The sequence below is a fragment of the Nicotiana sylvestris genome, chromosome 11 (assembly GCF_000393655.2).
Source record: "Nicotiana sylvestris chromosome 11, ASM39365v2, whole genome shotgun sequence".
Classification (NCBI taxonomy): Eukaryota; Viridiplantae; Streptophyta; class Magnoliopsida; order Solanales; family Solanaceae; genus Nicotiana; species Nicotiana sylvestris.
In genome coordinates, this window is record NC_091067.1 from 106,867,197 (window position 1) to 106,888,367 (window position 21,171).

Genomic DNA, 21,171 nt, shown 5'->3' on the forward strand with positions numbered 1-21,171 from the left:
GGACTACGGGACGGCATCACGGGAGATCCCCTGTACGCATTTACAATTTGATCTGAAGTGCGGGACAGTGAGAGATCCCCAACACGTGAACGAGGATACCAAGAGATCCCTATCATACATTGAGTATACTAAGATACTCCTAGCATATATTGAGGATACCGAAAGATCCTCAGGATACCAAGAGATCCCTATTATAGATTAAGGATACCAAGAGATCCTCGGGATACCAAGAGATCCCTATCATACATTGAGGATACCAAGAGATCCTCGGGATACCAAGAGATCCCTAGCATATATTGAGGATACCGAGAGATCCTCGGGATACAAAGACATCCTTATCATATATTAAGGATACCAAGAGATCCTCGGGATACCGAGAGATCCATGTCATACATTGAGGATACCAAAAGATCCTCGGAGTACTAAGAGATCCCTAGCTTATATTGAGGATACCGAGAGATCCTCGAGATACCAAGAGATCCCTGGCACATATTGAGGGTACTAAGAGATCCTTGGGATACTGAGAGATCCCCGGTTATTTCCTTGTGATTGTTTTGCCTCTGTTTCAGTTATTGAATTCCTTGTTTTCCTGTATTAAATTCTTATCGTTAGTTTTCAACTATACTGATTATCTTATATTGTCATATCTTATATTATTTATTTTATCTTAGTAGGGCCCTGACCTTCCTCGTCACTACCCGACCGAGGTTAGGCTTGGCACATACATAGTACCGCTGTGGTGTACTCATGCCCCTTCTGCACATGTTTTTCATGTGCAGATATAGGTACTTTCACTCTGTCTTATCATCCTTGATGCGAGGCACTTCTGTAGAGACTTCGAGGTATATCTGCCACGTCCACAGATCGAGGAGTCCCTTTCTATCTTTCTATAATAGTATAGCCCTTCAGTATTCCCCTTTTGGTTAGACATTTCTAGAGTTAGAGCTTTTTATGTATCTCTTAGCTTGTGATTCATGGGTTTCCTGGTTTTGGTAAAATGTTTTGGTTTGAAGAGTTAATAATGTGTTTGTCGAGCGACACTTTTAAACGTTGTTTTATTACTCTATTTTTGTTTTAAATTGTTTTCTTCCTCAAATTTGGTTTATCTTCCGCATTTTAGGCTTACCTAGTTGTAGAGACTAGGTGCCATCACGATGGTTCATGGAGGGCGAACCGAGGTCGTGACAAGTTGGTATCAGAGCTCCATGTTCATTGGAGTCATGGATCACAAGCCGGTTTATTAGAGTCTCGCTGATCAGTACGGAAACGTCTCTACTTATCTATGAAAGGCTATGTAACCGTTAGGAAAATTTTTACTTCATTTGAATTCCTTGTTGTGCGAGATTTTTGATATCACAATTCTAAACTTCTATCTTCTATTCTCTCACCTATGGTGAGTACACGCGCTACCAGAGATGATTAGGCACCCGCTCCCCTGCGAGAGTTACCAAAGTCGGGGCCGGGGTAGAGGTTGAGGATGCGCACGTAGTGTAGCCAAAGTACCCACGGGAGCTGCCACCGAGAAGCCACTAGCAGTTCCAGCCAGAGCACAGGCACCGGATACGCCTACTACTACTACTACTACTCCAGCACTTCAGGAGACCTTAACACAGTAAATGAGAATGTTTGGTACATTGGTTCAGGCAGAGTTGATTCAGGTTGTACCAACTACTTAACAGATTGGGGGAGTGACCCAGACTTCCACCACCCCCACTCCAGAGTAGCGAGTTCCTATTGTTGAAGTTCCCAGTGTCATGGTGACATAGCCTGTGGTCCTAGTTCAGCGGGTGGTGAGTACCTCTCGCCGGGTAGAGGATAGGTAGGTTCAGGAGAGAGAGGACAGACGAGGTCAGGAGAGAGAGTATATGGAAGTGAGGAGACCTCATAGACTGGAGAGACCCACTGGTCCTTAGTTTAGAGGAAGACTATGGCATGGTAAAGGTTTTGTGGGTCAGCCAGCTCAGTTTGTATCTCAGATTTCACGCAGTGTTTCAGGTGTCCAGGGGTCTTGGAGTACCCGTACCGTGCAGTTCCCACTGCCATGTCCTCCTAGAGCTTGTTTTGAGTGTGGTGACACACGCCATGTGGTGAGGGATTGCCCCAGACTTGGGAGGAGTGCACCTCTACAGACTTCTCAGCCACAGCATGCCCTGCAGAGTTCTCAGGCTATGATTACAGCACTAGTTGCTACCCCACCTACCCATCCAGCTAGAGGTGTAGGTCGGGGAGGTATAGGTCGCCCTAGAGGGGGAGGATAGGTCAGATACTATGCGCTTTCTGCCCGTACCGAGGCTATTTCCTCCGATTCTATCATCACAGGTATTATACTGGTTTATCACAGAGATGCATCGGTTATATTCGATCCAGGATCCACTTACTCTTATGTGTCTTCTTATTTTGCTCCGTATTTGGGTATACCTCGGAATTCCTTGAGTTCCCATGTTTATGTTTCTACTCTTGTGGGAGATTCTCTTGTTGAGGTCCACGTTTATCGGCCGTGTTTGGTTGCTCTTAGTGGTTTCGAGACCAGAGCCAATTTATTATTACTCAGCATGGTTGACTTCGATATTCTCTTGGGCATGGTCTGGTTGTCGACCCATTATGTTATTCTTGATTGTCACGCCAAAACCGTGATGCTGGCTATGCTAGGTGTACTGCGTGTTGAGTGGAGGGGTGCTTTAGATCATACTCTCAGTAGAGTCATTTTTTTTCTTAAAGCTCAGCGTATGGTTAGGAAAGGGTGTGGAGAGTATTTAGCTTATGTGAGAGACGCCAGTATTAATACCCCTTCTGTTGATTCAGTCCCTGTAGTACAGGATTTTTCTGATGTGTTTCCAACTGATCTTTCGGGTATGCCACCCGATAAAGATATTGATTTTGGCATTGATCTGTTGTCGGGCACTCATCCCATTTCTATTCCTCTTTATCATATGGCCCCTCTTGAGTTGAAAAAGTTGAAGGAGCGGTTGTAGGAATTGCTTGATAAGGGTTTCATTCGGCCCAGTGTATCACCTTGGGGTGCTCGTGTCTTATTTGTGAAGAAAAAGGATGGTTCTATGCGCATGTGTATCGATCATCGTCAGTTGAACAAAGTTACAATGAAGAACTGTTATCCTTTGATTCGTATTGATGATCTGTTTGACCAGCTTCAAGGCGCACAGGTGTTTTCTAAAATGATTTGCGCTCAGGTTACCATCAGTTGATAATTCGGGAGCCAAATATCCTAAATACTGATTTCAGGACTCGGTATGGTCATTACGAGTTCCTTGTTATGTCATTTGGGCTGACCAATGCCCCAGCAGCCTTTATGCATTTGATGCATAGTGTGTTTCGGTCGTATCTTGACTCGTTCGTCATTGTCTTTATTGATGATATTTTGGTGTATTCCCGAAGTAGGGAAGATCATGAGCAGCACCTGAGGATTATGCTTTAGACTCTGAGAGAGAAGAAGTTATATGCTAAGTTCTCGAAATGTGAGTTTTGGTTGGATTCAGTGGCATTCTTAGGCCACGTGGTATCGAGTGAGGGTATTCAGGTGGATCCGAAGAAGATAGAGGCCATGCAGAGTTGGACCAGACCATCCTCAACTACCGAGATCTGCAATTTCCTTGGCTTGGCGGGCTACTACCGTCGTTTTGTGGAAGGGTTTTCATCGATTGTAGCCCCTATGACCTGGTTGACCCAGAAGGGTGCTCCGTTCCAGTGGACGGAGGAGTGTGAGGCGAGCTTTCAGAAGCTCAAGATAGCTTTGACTACAGCCCTAGTTTTGATGTTGCTTTTAGAATCGGGGTCTTATACGGCCTATTGTGATTCCTCGAGGATTGGCCTTGGATCGGTGTTGATTCAGGACGGTAGGGTGATTGCCTATGCGTCCAGACAGTTGAAGATACATGAGAAGAATTACCTTATTCATGACCTTGAGTTAGTTGCCATTGTTCACGCCCTGAAGATTTGGTACCATTATTTATACGGGGTTCCCTATGAGATTTATACTGACCATCGGAGCTTGCAGCACCTGTTCAAGCAAAAGAATCTAAATTTGCGCCAAAGGAGGTGGTTAGAGTTGCAAAATGACTACGACATCACTATTTTGCATCACCCGGGCAAGGCCAATGTGGTGGCTGATGCTTTGAGTCGCTGGGTAGAGAGTTTGGGGAGTTTGGCTTATTTACCAGCATCGGAGAGGCCTATGGCGATGGATGTTTAGGCCTTAGCCATCCAGTTTGTGAGATTGGATCTTTCGGAGCCCAGTCGGGTTCTAGCTTGCGTGATTTCTTGGTCTTCCTTATTTGATTGTATTAGGGAGCGACAGTATGATGACCCTCATTTGCTTGTCCTCAAGGACAAGTTTCAGCACGGTGATGCCAGATATATGACTATTGGTGATGATGGGGTATTGAGGATGCATGGTCGGATTTGTGTACCTAATGTTGATGGGCTCCGAGAGTTGATTCTAGAGGAGGCCCATAGTTCACGGTATTCCATCGTCCCGGGTGACATAAAATGTATCAGGATATGAGACAGCACTATTGGTGGAGGCAGATGAAGAAAGAAATAGTTGGATTCGTAGTTTGGTGTCTCAACTGTCAGCAGGTGAAGTATGAGCACCAGAGACCGGGTGGGTTGCTTCAGCAAATAGAGATTCCGGAGTGGAAGTGGGAGTGGATCACAATGGACTTTGTAGTTGGGCTCCCAAAGACTTTGAGAAAATTCGATGCTATTTGGGTGATTGTGGATTGGCTGACCAAGTCCGCTCATTTCATTCCTGTGTGTACTACTTATCCTTTGGAGCGGTTGGCGGAGATTTATATCTGGGAGATTGTTCGTCTGCACGGTATTCCAGTTTCCATCATTTCAGATAGAGGTACACAGTTCACATCACGGTTTTGGAGGGCCGTTCAGCATGAGTTGGGTACTTGGGTGGAGTTGAGTACAACATTTCACCCTCAGACGGACGGACAGTCCAAGCGCACTATTCAGATTCTTGAGGATATGCTCCGTGCGTGTGTGATTGAGTTTGGAGGGTCTTGGGATCAGTTTTTTCCATTGGAGGAGTTTGCTTACAACAACAACTATCACTCCAGCATTTAGATGGCATCGTACGAGTCTTTATATGGTAGGCGATGTAGATCCCCGGTGGCTTTGTTTGAGCCGGGTGAGGCTAGACTATTGGGCACTGACTTAGTTCAGGATGCTTTGGAGAAGGTTAAGGTGATTTAGGATAGGCTCCGTACAGCCCAGTCCATACAGAAGAGTTACACGGACTGGAAGGTTCGTGATGTTTCCTATATGGTTGGAGAGCGGGTTCTGCTTCGGGTTTCGCCTATGAAAGGCGTTATGAGATTTGGGAAGAAAGGAAAGTTGAGTCTGAGGTTTATTGGCCCTTTTGAGATATTGAGGCGTGTTGGGGAGGTTGCTTATGAGCTTTCCTTACCTCCCAGCTTGGTATGATTTCATCCGGTATTTCATATTTCGATGCTCCGGAGGTATCACAGTGATCCATCGCACGTGTTGGATTTCATTTCAGTCCAGTTGGACAAGGATCTATCCTAGGTTGAGGATCCAGTGGAAATACTGGACAGGCAGGTTAGAAAGCTGAGGTAAAAGAACATTGCGTCAGTGAAGGTTTAGTGGTGGGGTCAGCCGGTCGAGAAGGCGACCTGGGAGACCGAGCAAGATATGCGTCGTAGTTACCCTTATTTTTTCACTACTTCAGGTATGTCTCTATGCTCGTTCGAGGACGAACGAATGTTTAAGTATAGCAGGATGTGACGACCCGGCCGGTCGTCCTAAGAATTAATTCCCTGATCCCCTATTAACTGCTTTCCCCGAGTTTATTTCTGCTATTTTGATTTGCCTAGATATTCGGTTTTGAGTTTCGGAGAGTTTTAGGACACTTAGTCCCTAAATGAGAGCTTAAGTGTTGGAAAGTTGAAGGTAGTCGGAACAGTGTGAAGACGGCCTCGGAATTGAAATCCAATGGTTTTGTTAGCTCTGTTGGGTGATTTCGGGCTTAGGGGCTTGATCGGATTGTGTTTTGGAGGTCCGTAGCTAATTTCAGCTTGAAATGCCGAAAGTCAAATTTTTGAAGTTTCTGGTCCGATAGTGAGATTTTGATCTAAGGGTCAAAATGGAATTCCGAAAGTTGGAGCAGCTTCGTAGTATTGAATGTGACGTGCTTGCAAAATTTCAGGTCATTCGGACGAGATTTGATAGACTTTTTGATCGAAAGCATAATTTAAGAGTTCTTGGAGTTAATAGGCTCGAATCCTATGTTAAATTGGTGATTTGATGTTGTTGTGAGCGTTCCGAAGTTTTGAACAAGTTTGAATGATTTCATGGGATGTGTTGGTACATTTGATTTGAAGTCCCGGGGGCTCGGGTGAGTTCCTGGTAGGTTCCGGGATGTTTTAGGCCTAAAATCATAGTTGTTGCAGGTCCAGAGGAGATGCAGACCTCTGAACCCACCAATGCGGTCCGCACAGGATTTTGTGCTGCCGCGGTGGGGGCTTTGTGGCCGCGCAAAATCCAGTGCGGTCCGCGGTGAGGAAAGTTTCACTGGTCTGACATCGGAAGCTTATATCTTTTGATCTATAAGGAATTTTGAGATGATTCAAAAACAAGTGTTGTAGCCCTTTTTGTTTAGTTTCCAGAAAGGTAAAGAAATAATAATTTGGACATCTATAGAGAAGGTTATGGCCAAAAAACTAAAGTCTATCACTGCAGTTAAATCCGCCATGGACAACACTGGTTTTTGTGAGGTCAGCGGTGGTTTTTGTGCGGTCAGCAGTGGTGGAAATCCGGGAGGTGCACTATAAATACGAGGTTTAGTGTTTTATTTCATATGTTGACCTAGAGAGCTCGGATTTTGGCGATTTTTTGAAGGTTTTTCAAGAAATTCATTAGGGTAAGTGATTCTAACTCCGATTTGGCTAGAGTACATGAATCTATCATTGAATTAATCATTTAATTTGTGATTTGGGATGGAATTTGGGAAGAAAATTGTGAAATCTTTCAAAATGTAAAATGATGATTTGAAGGACCAAATTGTATCAGAATTGCATAATTTTTGTATAGTTAGACTCGTGAGAGTATGAGGATTCTGAAAATGTAAATTTTACTCTATTCCGAGACTTGGGCCCGAGGGGAGGTTTGGTCATTTTACCTAATTTCACGTATTAACTTAGAATTTAATTGTAGAATTAGTTACTTGAAGTGTTATTTACATTATGAAATTGAATCAAATAGATTTGGGTCATTTAGAGTCGAGCACTCGTGGCAAGAACGTGGTCTCGGGTTGATTTTGAGTCGGTTCGAGGTAAGTGGCTTGTCTAACCTTGTGGGGGGACTTTCCCCTTAGGATTAGAATTGTGATAATTGAAATGCCTTGTACGCGAGGTGACAAATGCGTACTTGTGCTAATTATTGAAAATCTGGTTTTCATTAAGTAACTTTAATTGTGTTTCCCTTTCTATTTATTTTACTTGTACTTTTAAACCTGTTGTTAGTTAGAGAAGCATGTCTAATTGACTTAATTGCTTTATTTGCTTTAACTGCCTTATTTGTATTACGTGAAGCATGCTAGGTTAGAATTGTCTATGTTACCTTGTTATGGAGTTGAGTTATTTGAGTATTCCTTGTGCCATTGTTGTGTGTTTTACTTTGGGACTACGGGATGGCATTCCGGGAGATCCCCTGCACGTATTTACAATTTGAGTTGAAGTGTGGGATACCGAGAGATCCCTAGCACGTATAACAAGGATACCAAAAGATCCTCGGGATACCAAGAGATCTTTGTCATACATTGAGGATACCAAGAGATCCTCGGGATACCAAAAGATCCCTAGCATATATTGAGGATACCGTGAGATCCTCGGGATACAAAGAGATCCCTATCATACATTAAGGATACCAAGAGATCCCTGTCATACATTGAGGATACCAAGAGATCCTCGGGATACCAAGAGATCCCTATCATACATTGAGAATACCGAGAGATCCTTAGGATACCAAGAGATCCCTATCATACATTAAGGATACCAAGAGATCCTCGGGATACCAAGAGATCCTTGTCATACATTGAGGATACCAAGATATCCTCGGGGTACCAAGAGATCCCTAGCATATATTGAGGATACGGAGAGATCCCTGGCATATATTGAGGGTACTAAGAGATCCTCGGGATACTGAGAGATCCCCAGTTATTTCCTTATGATTGTTTTGCCTCTGTTTCAGTTATTGAATTCCTTGTTTTCTTGTATTAAATTCTAATTGTTAGTTTCCAATTGTACTGCTTATCTTATATTGTCATGTCTTATATTCTTTATTTTATCTTAGTAGGGCCCTGACCTTCCTCGCCACTACCCGACTGAGGTTAGGCTTGGCACTTACTGAGTACCGATATGGTGTACTCATGCCCCTTCTGCGCATATTTTCATGTGCAGATCTAGGTACTTTCACTCTGTCTTATCATCCTTGAGGCGAGGTGCTTCGGTAGAGATTTCGAGGTATATCTGTCGCGTCCACAGATCGAGGAGTCCCTTTCTATCTTTCTGTAATAGTATAGCCCTTCAGTATTCCCTTTTTGGTTAGGCATTTCTGGAGTTAGAGCTTCTTATGTATCTCTTAGCTTGTGATTCATGGATTTTCGGGTTTTGGGAAGATGTATTGGTTTTAAGAGTTAATAATGTGTATGCCGAGCGACACTTTTAAATGTTGTTTTATTACTCTATTTCTATTTTAAATTGTTTTCTTCCGCAAATTTGGTTTATCTTCCGCATTTTAGGTTTACCTAGTTGTAGAGACTAGGTGTCACCATGATGGTTCACGGAGGGTAAACCGGGGTCGTGACAGGGAGGATAAGTAGTTTATTGATATAATTTTTATCAAATTTTGAGATGTGGGCCCGGGGGCCGGGTTTTGGTTAATTTTGGGATTTGTGTTATAATTTGATCACTTTTGAGGGGGCATTGTTCCCTTAGCATATTTTAATGGTTATGTACTGATTTGGTTAGATTTGGAGCATCCGGAGGCCGATTCGAGAGGCAAAGGCATCGCAGGCTAGAGTTTGGACCAGATAGAGGTAAGTAATGATTGTGAATGTTGTCCTGCGGGTATGGAACCTAGATTTCACATTGTTGTGCTATTTCGATATGACGCACACGATAGATGACGAGCGTGGGGTCATGCACCATTGGGGATTGTAACTTAGTCTGTCCCGAATAACTATTTCACTGCCTATTTGATTGAAAACTATTTGCTATCAGCATGTTTCGGGCTGAATGTCATATTTGGGCCTCATGCCAACTGTTTTGAACCCTTAGGAGATTTTTACTACCATTCCTCACTGTTATTACTTTATACTTGTATTCAGTCATGCTATATTCTATTGTTTTCATAACTCAGCCATATTTACTCTATTTTGATATCTTAAATGATATTTTGAGCTGAGCATCATATTTTACTGTGCCCGAGTGGCTTTTAGAGATTTTTGATTGAGTAGGGCCGAGGGCCTGTGTTGTGAGGTTAATATGGAATACGGTTGCGCACCACAGTGATATTATGTTGATTCATGATTATGAGGCCGAGGGCCTAAGTTGTACGCCACAAGGTGGCTTGATATGAGGCCGAGAGCCTGTTTGATTATGCCACGAGATGGCTTGTTATTGCGCTTGGGCTGTAAGGGGCCCCTCCCAGAGTATGTACACCCCCAGTGAGTGCGGCTACCCAGTGTGAGATGTGATATAGCCCGAGAGGCTGATGTTGTTCCATGTTATTGCCTGAGGGGCTGGTTCTATTGGTATTTTGCCCGAGGGGCTGATTCATGTTTCTATCTTTTCTCCCTATTTTTCATTCATTCGTTTGAACTGCAATAAGGTGTTTTAAAGAGGTTTTTACGGAACTAAGGTATTTCTACGAGCTTTATTTGTTATTTTATTGTTCTGGTTTTATACTGCCTCTTTGTAGCATTTTGTTGTGTTGTAAATATTTTCTTATCGCTCAGTTGCCTTTACTTTTATTACTCACTGAGTTGGCGTACTCGCATTACTCCCTATACCCCGTGTGCAGATTAAGGAGCTTCAAGTCCCGCCAGCGAGGACTGATTGCTTCCAGCAGGTTGTTCGGAGTTCACTAGGTAGCTGCTTGGCATTCGCAACCCAGTGCTTCACCTTTCTATCTTTATTTTCATTTGTACTGGATTTGTAGTAGACTATGTAGTCTCTTCCTACTCTTAGACAGATGTTTAGATGCTCATGACTGGTGACAACCTGATGTCGGGCTGTGTTTATTTACGTACTTGTTCTATTTCAGTGTATTTTGGGGTTTATCGCTTATTAATGACTTAAATTAAATTATTATAACTGTTTAAATAGATTGGGGGTTTGTGTCGGCTGGCCTTATTTCACGATAGGCGCCATCACGATCGGGTCCGAATTTGGGGTTGTGACACTTACAAGGTTAGAAAGGAAACTTACCTCGTCTCAAAGCCTACTTCACAATTCAAGAATACGCTCAAACCTCCAAATTTTACGTCAAACGACCAGAAACTAGTCAAACATTACATAAACTAATCAATATATGCTCAAAAGTTTGTATACCCACTATTAGAGTGATTACCAAATCCAAATTACAAGATTCCTAAAACTCACCGCATGCCCACATGCTCGGATTCCGGAAGTTTTCGAAGAAAGTTGTTACTCATAACCTTAGGAACTTAAATATATAATTTTTACTAAATTCCATAACACATTTCGTTGTTAAATCTCATTTTTATCAAAAACCTAAGTTTTCCATCTAACCCTTGAATTCCACAAATTTACATGTTAGAATCTACACATAATCTATGTATTAAACTTACATTAGGTAGGAATTACTTACCCTCAATAGCTAGGTTGAAATCTCTTTTTTGAAGCTCTAAAATCGCCCAAGTGTGTGAAAAATGGGAGAAAAATGCCTAAGTCCCGTATTTAAAACAAGCTTCTGCCCAGCTGTGATGCCCTTCTTAGCAAACTCGGAAGAAGCCTCGCTTTCATGAAGGCCTATGCTGACTGAGCATCGTGAACGCGACAGCTCTTTCGCGAATGTGAAGAGCAAAGTTCACTGGCCCTCCCCGACCCCATTTCCCCTACGCGAACGTGAGTGGGGATTGTGAATGTCAAGGCCTAGGCTCTCATGGCTTCGCGAATGCGTGAGCCTGACTGCAAACGCGAAGGACAATTGTCCCACTACCCCAAATTCTTCTTCGCGAACGCGATGGCCCTCTCGCGTTCGCGAAGAAGGAAACCAGAACTGGAAAATCTCGTTTCCCAGATTTAGCTTCGGGCGGTTCGAAACACACCCAAGCCTCTCAAGACCCCGTCCAACTACACTAACAAGTCTGTAATAATAATACAGACCTACTCAAACTCTCGAAATGTGTAAAACAACAACAAATCCAAGAATCATACCGCAAAACTAAATTGGATCAAACTTTGAACTTCAAGTTTCTAAATCGCTCCAAACGCATCGAATCAACTTAGACTACTCGGATTGACACCAAAATTTGTGTGTAAGTCTTAAATGACAATATGGAACTATTCCCTATCTTAGAATTCCATTTAGACCTCGATATCACTAAAACCTACTTCAAACCAAATTTAAAGAACTTCAAAAACTTTCAAAGAACTAACTTTCACAATTTGGCGTCGAAACGCTCCCGGGTCATCCAAAATCCGGTCCGAATATATGCCCAATTCCAAAATCATTATACAAACTTATTAGAACCATCAAATCCCAATTTCGAGGTTGTTTACTCAAAATTTTGATCGGAGTCAAACTTGGCCTATTAAGCCAACCTTAAGGAACCAAGTGTTCCGGTTTCAACTCAAACTCTTCCAAATACTGAACAAATCATCCCTGCATGTCATAAATCAGTAAAATCAAGTACAAAAAGTCTCATTTAGGAAAATAAAATTCTAAAAACAGAAACAACCGATCGGGTCGTTACAATTGGCTCTAGGTGCCATGGTTAAATAGCCAATAATTCTCGATGCTAGATGCAAAATCGAATCCCTGTCATACCTCCTTTTCTATTTTCTTAGAACAACCATTTTATATTTATTAAATAATATATTTTCTTCTTTTTCCTTTGCCTTGATCTTCCATATTTTATTTGAATGTGATTTTTATATTATCTCTTTTTACCCATATAATGTTATTATTTCCATGATTTCTAAACTCTTTTATAATGATGGCATCACTAGACATATAAGGAGTGTGTTTGCTAATTTTAAATTTTATTTTAATTTTGTGCATCTAATCACATCATTCAACAGAGCTAGAGAATTAAATCGAATTGGACAAAATTTATTTGGTTTGATAGCCATATATTTATTTATGCACCGAAAATCTTGTAAATCAAACCTAATTAATTCAAACTAGATCGAACTAAACTGAAGCAAACTGAATTAGTACAAAATGGTCAAGCCAATAAAATTTACACCCTAATTAAATCTCTTAGACTAATGGTAGTTTTGCATTAAAAATGGCACTCGTACCCATTAAATCCTAGATCCGCCTTTGCCTCCACCTCCTATAGTCGTCTACAACTTGATGTTTTTAGTTTGATAGAATTCAAAGACACTTAGGGATCTAGCTAGTTGATTCCCTAGAAATATCTCTTCATTTACTTTTAGTTTTTATTGGGTTGTTTAGTCCGACTGTTATTTTTCTTTTCCTTCTTTTTGGCACTGGTCATATTCTACTTGGTTTTTTGGTTTGAGAAGATTTGTGGTGTTCAAAAGCTTCTTTGTTCTGCCTCTATGCCTCATGTACCATTAACAAAAGGAAGGAGAAATGGGTCTAGGGGCGTTAGGGGTGGGCATCGGCCGGTTGGGTTCGATTGTTAATGTTATCGATTTGACATATCAGTTTATAAATATGCTAAACTGATAACGGAACCGATAAAATAACAGTTTACCCGATAAGATAACTCAGTCAAGATTCTAGAGATAAGAAGTAGTGAAGGATAATGTGTTTTGTATGAAGAATAGGATAAATTTTCTCTACTTTTGTAACTCTCTCAAGGAATATGATAAACCTTACAACATAGTTTCTTTATGCGTTGAATGACAAATTTGGGAGAGTTACAACAGTAGATAGAGAATTAGGAGAATTGGAAAATTTATATACCTAAGAGTAAAATCGTATTTTTATAAAGTTTATTGGGTTATCTATTAAACGTTAATAAAGTTGGGCAAATCGGGACCCGAATCGATAACCCAGTAGTAAAATAACACAAAATCGTTATTGAACCTTTAACGCAATAACCCAATACCGATAACCCAATAAGTTTTTTTCGGTTTGGGCTATCGATTTTACCCAAGATATGCCTGGCTCTAGGGGGTGTGAAGAAAGGGATGAGGTGGTGAGGAAGAAGGAGAAAGTTTGGAGCCTATGTTTTTATTTATTTTATTTTATTATTTATGCATATATATTTTTTTATTTTTTATTTTTTTGCCACATCAACTATTGGGGGAAATAAATTAATATAAATACATTTAGGTGTTAAGCTAAAATGCAACCTTAAAAATGGAGATTGAAAGAGAAGAAAACCTTAGTCTCTAAGAGGAGGAGAGAGAACCGATGTTGAGACCATGAACTAAGTAAAAGACTGATTCTCATTAATTGAAAAATAAGAAAGAAAGTTCTAGTTATGTACAAAATATCTAATTAAACCGGACAAGAGTCAGGTCCCTAAATGAAAATGAGGCTGAATTACTGATAGGCCCAATATGAGAGAGTCATCCTGGATCTGGGCTTGGCAACTAAACTCCAGTACCCCCTCCCCCCCCAAAGTTGGAGGGTGGGAGCACACCATCTTGGAATACAGCCTGTGATAAGGGACACCTGTCAAGGCTTTAGTCAAAACATCAACAAGTTTGTGAGTAGCAGAGATATGTTGAAGAGAGATTAACCCAGTGGAAAGGGCATCACGAACATAATGACAATCAACCTCTATATGTTTGGTACGCTCATGAAATACACGATCATTTGCAATATGAAGTGCAGTTGGATGTCACAATACACAAGGACAGGAGAAGAGATTACCAGGCCCATGTCACAAAGTAAATTAACCAACCAGGAAACCTCAGCAACAACCTTCCTGAGGGGTCGATATTCAGCCTGTACAGAATGAAAAGTCTGTTGCTTCTTGGATTTCCAAGAAATAGGACAACCCACATAAACAATATAATGCCCAGCCACAAATTTCCTGGAGATGGGGGCAAGCAACCCAATCTGAATTAGAGTAGGCTTGTAATGAAAAATCAGTTGTGTTATTGAGCAGAATACCCTGAGAAGGAGCATTGAGAAGATACGCAAGGACATGTAGAGCAGCCAACTTGTGAGGCACCTTAGGAGATAGCAAGAACTGACTGAGATGTTGTACAGCGAATGAGTTATCTAGCCTGGTATGTTGGAGAAAATTCAGCTTGCCAATGAGCCTCCTATACAATTAGGGATCAGGAAGGGGATCTCCAACATCAGGAGAGAGTTTGGCATGAGCATCAAGGGGAGTAAGATCAAGACAGTGAAATTCTTGGTAGAGATCCCTAGTGTACTTATACTGATTGACAACATAGCCTTGAGGAACTTTGGTGACCTTAAGACAAAGAAAGTAGTGAACATAACCACTATATTTTATTTTAAACTACTGATCCAAAAATGATTTTAGTGTAGCCATTTCATCAGAATCATTGTCAGCCAAGAGAATGTAATCTACATATACTGCTCAAAGAATAATGGAAGAGGCAGATACCTTGGAGAACAGAGATGAGTCATTCTTGCTGGGGGAATATCCTTTGTAAATAAGAGAAGTAGAAAGCTTGGCAAACCACTGCCTTGAGGCCATAAAGATATTTTCTTCAATCTACATGCCAAAGGAGGATCAGAAGAGGTAGTGCTGATAGTGAAGCCCAAAGGGATCTTCATTTAGACCTCTTCATGAAGGTCACCAGGAAAAAATGCATTATTGACATATAATTGATGAATATCCTAGTTGTGTTAGATAGCAAGGGTGAGGAGATATTTGATGGTAGTGATTTTGACTACAAGACTGAATGTTTTAATGTAGTCAATGCCTTCCAGTTGGGAATCACCTCTGATGACCAGTCTGAATTTATACTTTTCAATGGACCCATCACTTCTCTGTTTGACTTTATCCACCCACTTGCAAAAAATAGCCTTCTTGCTAGGTGGTAAAGGCAAAATATCCCAAGTAGGATTGGCATCAAAGCCCTGAAATTCCTTGAGCATTGCATTTTGCCATGCAGGGTGAGGGGCAGCTTGTTGAAAATGCTGAGGTCCATGGAAAGGAGAAACAAGTGGGGAAAGTTTGGAAAGAGTAGCAAAACTGGCAAAAGTGAAGATGTAATCTTTATGATAGGTGAAAGGATTAGTGACTCTAGTGGAATGTCTGAGGGGTACAGGATCTGGAGAAGGTACAGAATCTGAAGGAAAACGAAGGTACCTCAGTAGGAGGAGGGAAAGGAGAAGGGAGGAAAGGTGAAGGAGGATGGTGAGAAGGAGGAGTAGAAACATGAAATGGAGGATCTTCAAAGAAGGAAGGAGTTGGGGTAGACACTAAATAAGAAGTAGGGACATAAAAGGGAGTAAAGAGTGGTAGGGAAAGATGTGCTCATGAAAAGTAACATCCTTAGAAAAGAAAATGGAAGGATTGTCTATGTTCAAAGTTTACAACCCTTCTTGACCAAGGGACACCCAAGAAATACTCATGGAGTAGCCCTAGGTTGAAACTTGTCTCTTTTTATTTTAGGTAAAGTGACATAACACAAACAGCCAAAAATTCTCAAATGATTATAAATGGGAGGAAGACTATGCAACTTATTATAGGGAGAGATGTTCTGATTAACAAGGGAAGGGAACCTACTAATGAGATAGTAGTTGTTAAGACACAGTCTCTCTAGTACTTGACAGAGAGTTTGGACTGAAAAAGTAAGGCCCTAAAAGTTTCTAAGAGATGTTTATGTTTATCTTCAATCACCCCATTATGTTGGGGAGTGCGAGGTATAGTGGTTTGATGGAAGATGCCAGGTTTAACTAAGAAGGAAGCAGCCTGATAACTTGAACCAAGTTCAAAGGCATTGTCTGATCTAAGCATTTGAACAGAAGTGTGAAAATGGGTTTTGACCATAAAGTCAAATGATTTAATAAGACTGAAGGAATCACTTTTACAAGAAAGCAAATGAGTCCAAGTGACTCTCACTACTAAAAAACACCAAATCTGCGACGATCAAATCAGTCGCAAATCGTTCAAAAATTATGTTTTTCGACCGATTTGCGACTGAAAAGTGTCAGTTAAAAAACATGTGGATGCAATATATTTGTGACTAAATCAGTAGAAACATTGCGACGGATTAAGTTGCAAATTTAGCGACTAATTCAGTCGCTGACCAGAGTGAAAAAAATAAATATAAATAAAATGTTTTGATTGATTCTGTCGGAAAATTAAAATAAAATTAATTTTTAATTAATTATTTCGCTTGAAACATTCGTAAATATTGATTATTAATTAAGTAAAAATATCGGTAATTCTCCATTTGCAACTGATTCAGTCACAAATATTAATTAAATATTGTTAGAAACTTTCAATTTGCGACTGAATTAGTCGCAAATCTAGGTAATTCCTGGTGAAATTTGCATCTGATTCAGTCGCAAATCTGGGCATTTTTAAGCAGAATCCTGATGTATTTCTAATTACACCATCTTCCAAATAAAATAGCCAACCAAACACCTAACAATAACCAAAACGTGATACAACAATCCAAAATCCAATATCTACTACAAAACGAACAATAATATTTATAAAAATTCAACCAACTAATCAAACTATCAACTAACAAACAACATAAATTAAACATGTCTCTAACTTCAACTCTAAAATATTCAAATAGCCTATTCAGATTCAGTCTCCTCCTCAGAATCAGACTCAGATTCAATTGCAGCTCCTTTCTTGATTTTCTTTTTTAACAATTTTTGGATCAAAGCCGGAGTTGCTTGAAATTCTTGCGATATTAGATCTACTTTTTGACGCATAACTTCCATATCTCTTGAGAAACTGATGCCCCAAAAAATAATGCTGCTGGTGGATGACTGGAGAATGGCTGTACTCCAATCCCGTAGACTCGACCTTTATTTATTATTTTCACAAGAAATAAAGAAAAGAAAGTAAAAAAAATAAGAAAACAAACAAGCAACTTTCAAATTAATATCAAAATAGATAATTACATAATATTTATACCTTTATTCACGCCATCAGCCGCTTGTGTCCAAATTGTAGTCATATCCTCCGGGGTCGGCTGAGTTCCTTCAGGCTGAGTTTGTCGCCATGCATCAAGATCAATATGATACTTGTCCTGATATGAAAATAATATATGTCATATAAATAAATAAATAAATAAATAAATAAGGAAAAATAATATAGTGTTGGTGTTTGAATTATACAAATATCTCTAAAGCACGAGGTTCGATCCATCCTTCTCTTGTGCTGTCCTCCATCTTCTTCTTCTTATTATAGGTCTCCTCAAAGACCTCAGCATAATTCACATCTCCACCACGTTCCTTTTCCTAAAAATTCAGAAGTAATATATATATATATAACTAAATTTGCATACTTGTGTGTGTGTGTTCAATTTGCGTGTATGTGTGTTCAATTTGCATACTTGTAAAACTAAAAATATTTTATAATAAAACTACCAGTCTCAAACGATGGGCTGCAAAACTAATATAACCTCCAGTATGCAATGCTCCACCCATAGTAGAAGCTCTGTTTAACTTTGCTTGTTCACTCTTCTTCTTTCACTTAGGGGTATTCCACTTCACCAAGAGCTGATTCTAGACATCTTTATGTATCCAATTAGGCTTGTTGCCACCTTTTCTAGCAACATGTGAATTTGTTATCAGCTTCTGTGCTTTTTTCTCGAAGCTATCATTTACCAGATTTTCAAGTGTTCGCTGCCATACGTACCTAACCTGCAAAATTGAATGAATAATATTAAACGAATGAGAATAAGTATTAACAAAAATTAATTTATTCTTACCTTAAATTGTTGTCACATATTCATTCTGATCTGGTACGGTATCTATCTCAAAGAATTCCAAGGCTCATCACAAAATGTCTTCATAGATTCCATCACCATATGCGCGGCCTGAAAGGAGGGCAAAAACCTGCATTTAATTTAACATATAAAATATCATTAAATTCATTATATGAAAAATTTTATTGAAAGTTTTTATTAAAAGGAAATTGAAGAAAACTCATTTGTCGCTATGGGGAATGATAATCGGCCGATGAAGATGATCGTATCGTGCAGTCCCTCCAGTACACTGTGTCACAGTACCAGCAACTATAGAAGTACTGGTAGAAGGGGATGTATCTTCGTGAGAGCCTCCAATATCCTAATTAGATATACTTGGAGTGGATGATGTTGGAAATGATAATTGAGTGAGCGATGTATGAGTCACAAAAGATAAACCACCATGCGGCTACTATGATGGCTCGGGATGCAATCGTTAGTGAGCCACCGAACTGACTAGCATGATCACACAGGGAAGAAGATGGAAAATAAGGCGTGGGTATAAAATTAATGGTGGTCTAAGTTGAGCCACCATGAGAAGGCATGGAATAATACCGAAGCGAGCTAGACGGGAGAGGGACTTTGAAAAAGGCAGATTACTGTGAAGCTGGCATGGAAGGACGAGAAGGCAGGTGAGAGCTCATATTTGGTGTAGGTGGAGGAAACTTAGTTGATCTAGGTAAAGTATGCTTTTTCTTCTTAGATTTTTTTCATTTCTTTACCGCAAGAATCCATCTGTGTAATGAATATAATATTTACATATAAAAAATTTAAATAACTTAACAACATCTTCTCCCAATAGCTTAACACACTTGTATTTCACACAAGGGCACCTAATCATTCATTCAATACAAAATTCATCAAGTGTGCTTGCCTTAGCAATAAATTTAGCAATTCCTTCTCTAAATTCATCCCTTAAACCCGCACAATAAAGATGATTCCTATTATACAGTCATCTACGATGCACAAATGTCATCTACACAAATAAAAATAAAAAAACTAGAAGCTAACATATTTATTTTATTTATACTACTTACTAAGTTATATTCTCCCAAAGGTAATCTAAATAGTTTAATTATATATTTTACTATAATACTTGTGTGATTTCAATATTAATATGTAATTAAACAATTGTAAGACAAAAAAGTCCTAAAACATAAAAATTAATCTAATTTTTTTCAAATTAGCATATGATAGCACTCTAGTACTTAATTGATTGCATTTTCTTCATTTCGTTTCAATAATAAATAATATAATTAACAAATAGATAGGGCATTGAGAATTTCCAAACGAAAAGCCAAAACAGAGAAGTATTAGCACTTATGTTATTAACTAACATAACTTGAATGTATAAAAATTCTAACTCTTTAAAATATTTTTCAACTCTAACTATTATAACCTAAATTATATGAAGTATTAGTACATAAGTTGTTTCTTTAGTTGTTTTTTATATAAACAATTGGAATTATTACATTGCCAAAAAATTTAACAAGAATTTATATAAACAATAAAAAAATATCTAATTAATCTAAACAAGTAAATTTTTAACATCACTATATACATATTATATTGCAAACATTATTGCTAATTTATCTATACTATATTGCAAATTATATAGCTAATCTATACAGACTATTTTGCTAAATTAATGCAAAAACAAAAACCTAAAAAATGAACCAACGAATCTGCTGCTGCCGAACCACCACCGAAGGGGAGATGAGAAGCTAGATTCCTGCACCAAAAACGAGTTTAAAAACTTAGAATCAAAAAATTTGGGGGGGGGGGGGGGGTGTGGATGGGGGAGATGAAGAGGGTGAGGGAGAGGGGGAGTGAGATAGAGGGAAATCATACCTAATATGGTTAGATTAGAGGATAAAATTGACAAATAGATTGGGTTGGGGGCAGAAGAGGAGAGGGGAGAAGAGGGGGAAAAAAGTTAGAGAAGAAAGAAGAAAAAACGGGTTAGGGTATATTACAAAAAAAAAGATTTGTGACTAAATTGGTTCAAAATTTCAAATTTGAACTTTCAAATTGCGATTGATTCAGAAATGTCGTTGACCAGTCAGACCTCGTTTTAATTACGTATTTCGACTAAATCAATTGCAACCTTTAATTTTATTTTTAATTTTAATTTTAATATTTGCGACAGATTCAGTCGCAAACCATAAAAAATATTTTCGGGGTATTTTTAGCGTAATTGAGCGACCGAATTAGTCACAATTTTGAGCCAAAAATTTTAAAAAATATAACAAATATTATTTTTTGAAAATTCTGACCAAATCAGTCGAAAATTTGCAACTAATTTTTTTGGTCGCAAATCAGCTATTTTTTTTAGTAGTGTCTAGAGTAGTCATCCACAATAGTTAGAAAGTATTTGAATCCATGATATTTTCTAGTATGATAGGGACCCTACAAGTCAACATGAACAAGTTAAAATGAAGTAGATTTAATGGAACTATCTGGAAAAGAAAGCCTTTGTTGTCTAGCTAAAAGACATACATAACATATAAACGATTGCTTAGAAGACAGTTTATCAGACAAACAAGAAATAGTTTTTATTTTAAAAAAAGGCATATGGCCTAATCTTTGATGCCAAAAGAAATCAGCTTTATTGCTTGAAGTAACATGATTATAAGAGGTAGTGCAAGCACTGTAATCATATCGGGGTAAAGTTGTAGTACCTGAAATGGTTTTTACAGATGAATCAAGTTTAGAAAACTCAAAATATGATTGAATGACATACAACTCATTTGGTGATCTACCAATTTTCAATGGCCTCTTTAGAGAAGAAAGGTCCTGTATGAGACAAAAAAATTGGTAAAGAAGGTTGTACAACTGAATTGAGAAACTAATTGAGGAACAGAGATGAGATTGAACTGAAAAGAAGGAACTAGAAGTACATTAGACAAAGTAAAATCAACACAAAGATTTAGAGAACCAGTGCATATTACTTTTACTTTATAACAATTTAGGAGTGTTACTAAAAAAGGAAAGGGTAATGGTTGAATGTTGTGCAAGAGATATTTGTGATGTGTCT

The 21,171-nt window shown here is 39.2% G+C and overlaps 1 protein-coding gene across 1 annotated transcript; it reads right to left on the reverse strand.

Moving 5' to 3' along the window:
• Positions 1 to 16,877: 16,877 nt before the first annotated feature.
• LOC104240122 (uncharacterized) lies at positions 16,878 to 18,751 on the reverse strand. Its single transcript, XM_009794905.2, has 5 exons — positions 18,099 to 18,751; positions 17,755 to 18,030; positions 17,503 to 17,625; positions 17,300 to 17,414; positions 16,878 to 17,188 (listed from the first exon to the last, which is right to left on the reverse strand). Exons 2-5 carry the CDS (start codon positions 17,812 to 17,814, stop codon positions 17,079 to 17,081), a joined length of 408 nt encoding a protein of 135 aa, XP_009793207.1. The 5' UTR covers positions 17,815 to 18,030; positions 18,099 to 18,751; the 3' UTR covers positions 16,878 to 17,078.
• Positions 18,752 to 21,171: the final 2,420 nt, after the last annotated feature.

Coding starts and splice junctions, on each gene's coding strand:
- LOC104240122 (XM_009794905.2), bottom strand. CDS start 17,814: ATGGGTGGAGCATTGCATACTGGAGGTTATATTAGTTTTGCAGCCCAT. Junction 17,415..17,502: donor CTCGTGCTTTAGAGATATTT/GTATAATTCAAA, acceptor TTTTCATATCAG/GACAAGTATCATATTGATCT. Junction 17,189..17,299: donor GGCTGATGGCGTGAATAAAG/GTATAAATATTA, acceptor TAATAAATAAAG/GTCGAGTCTACGGGATTGGA.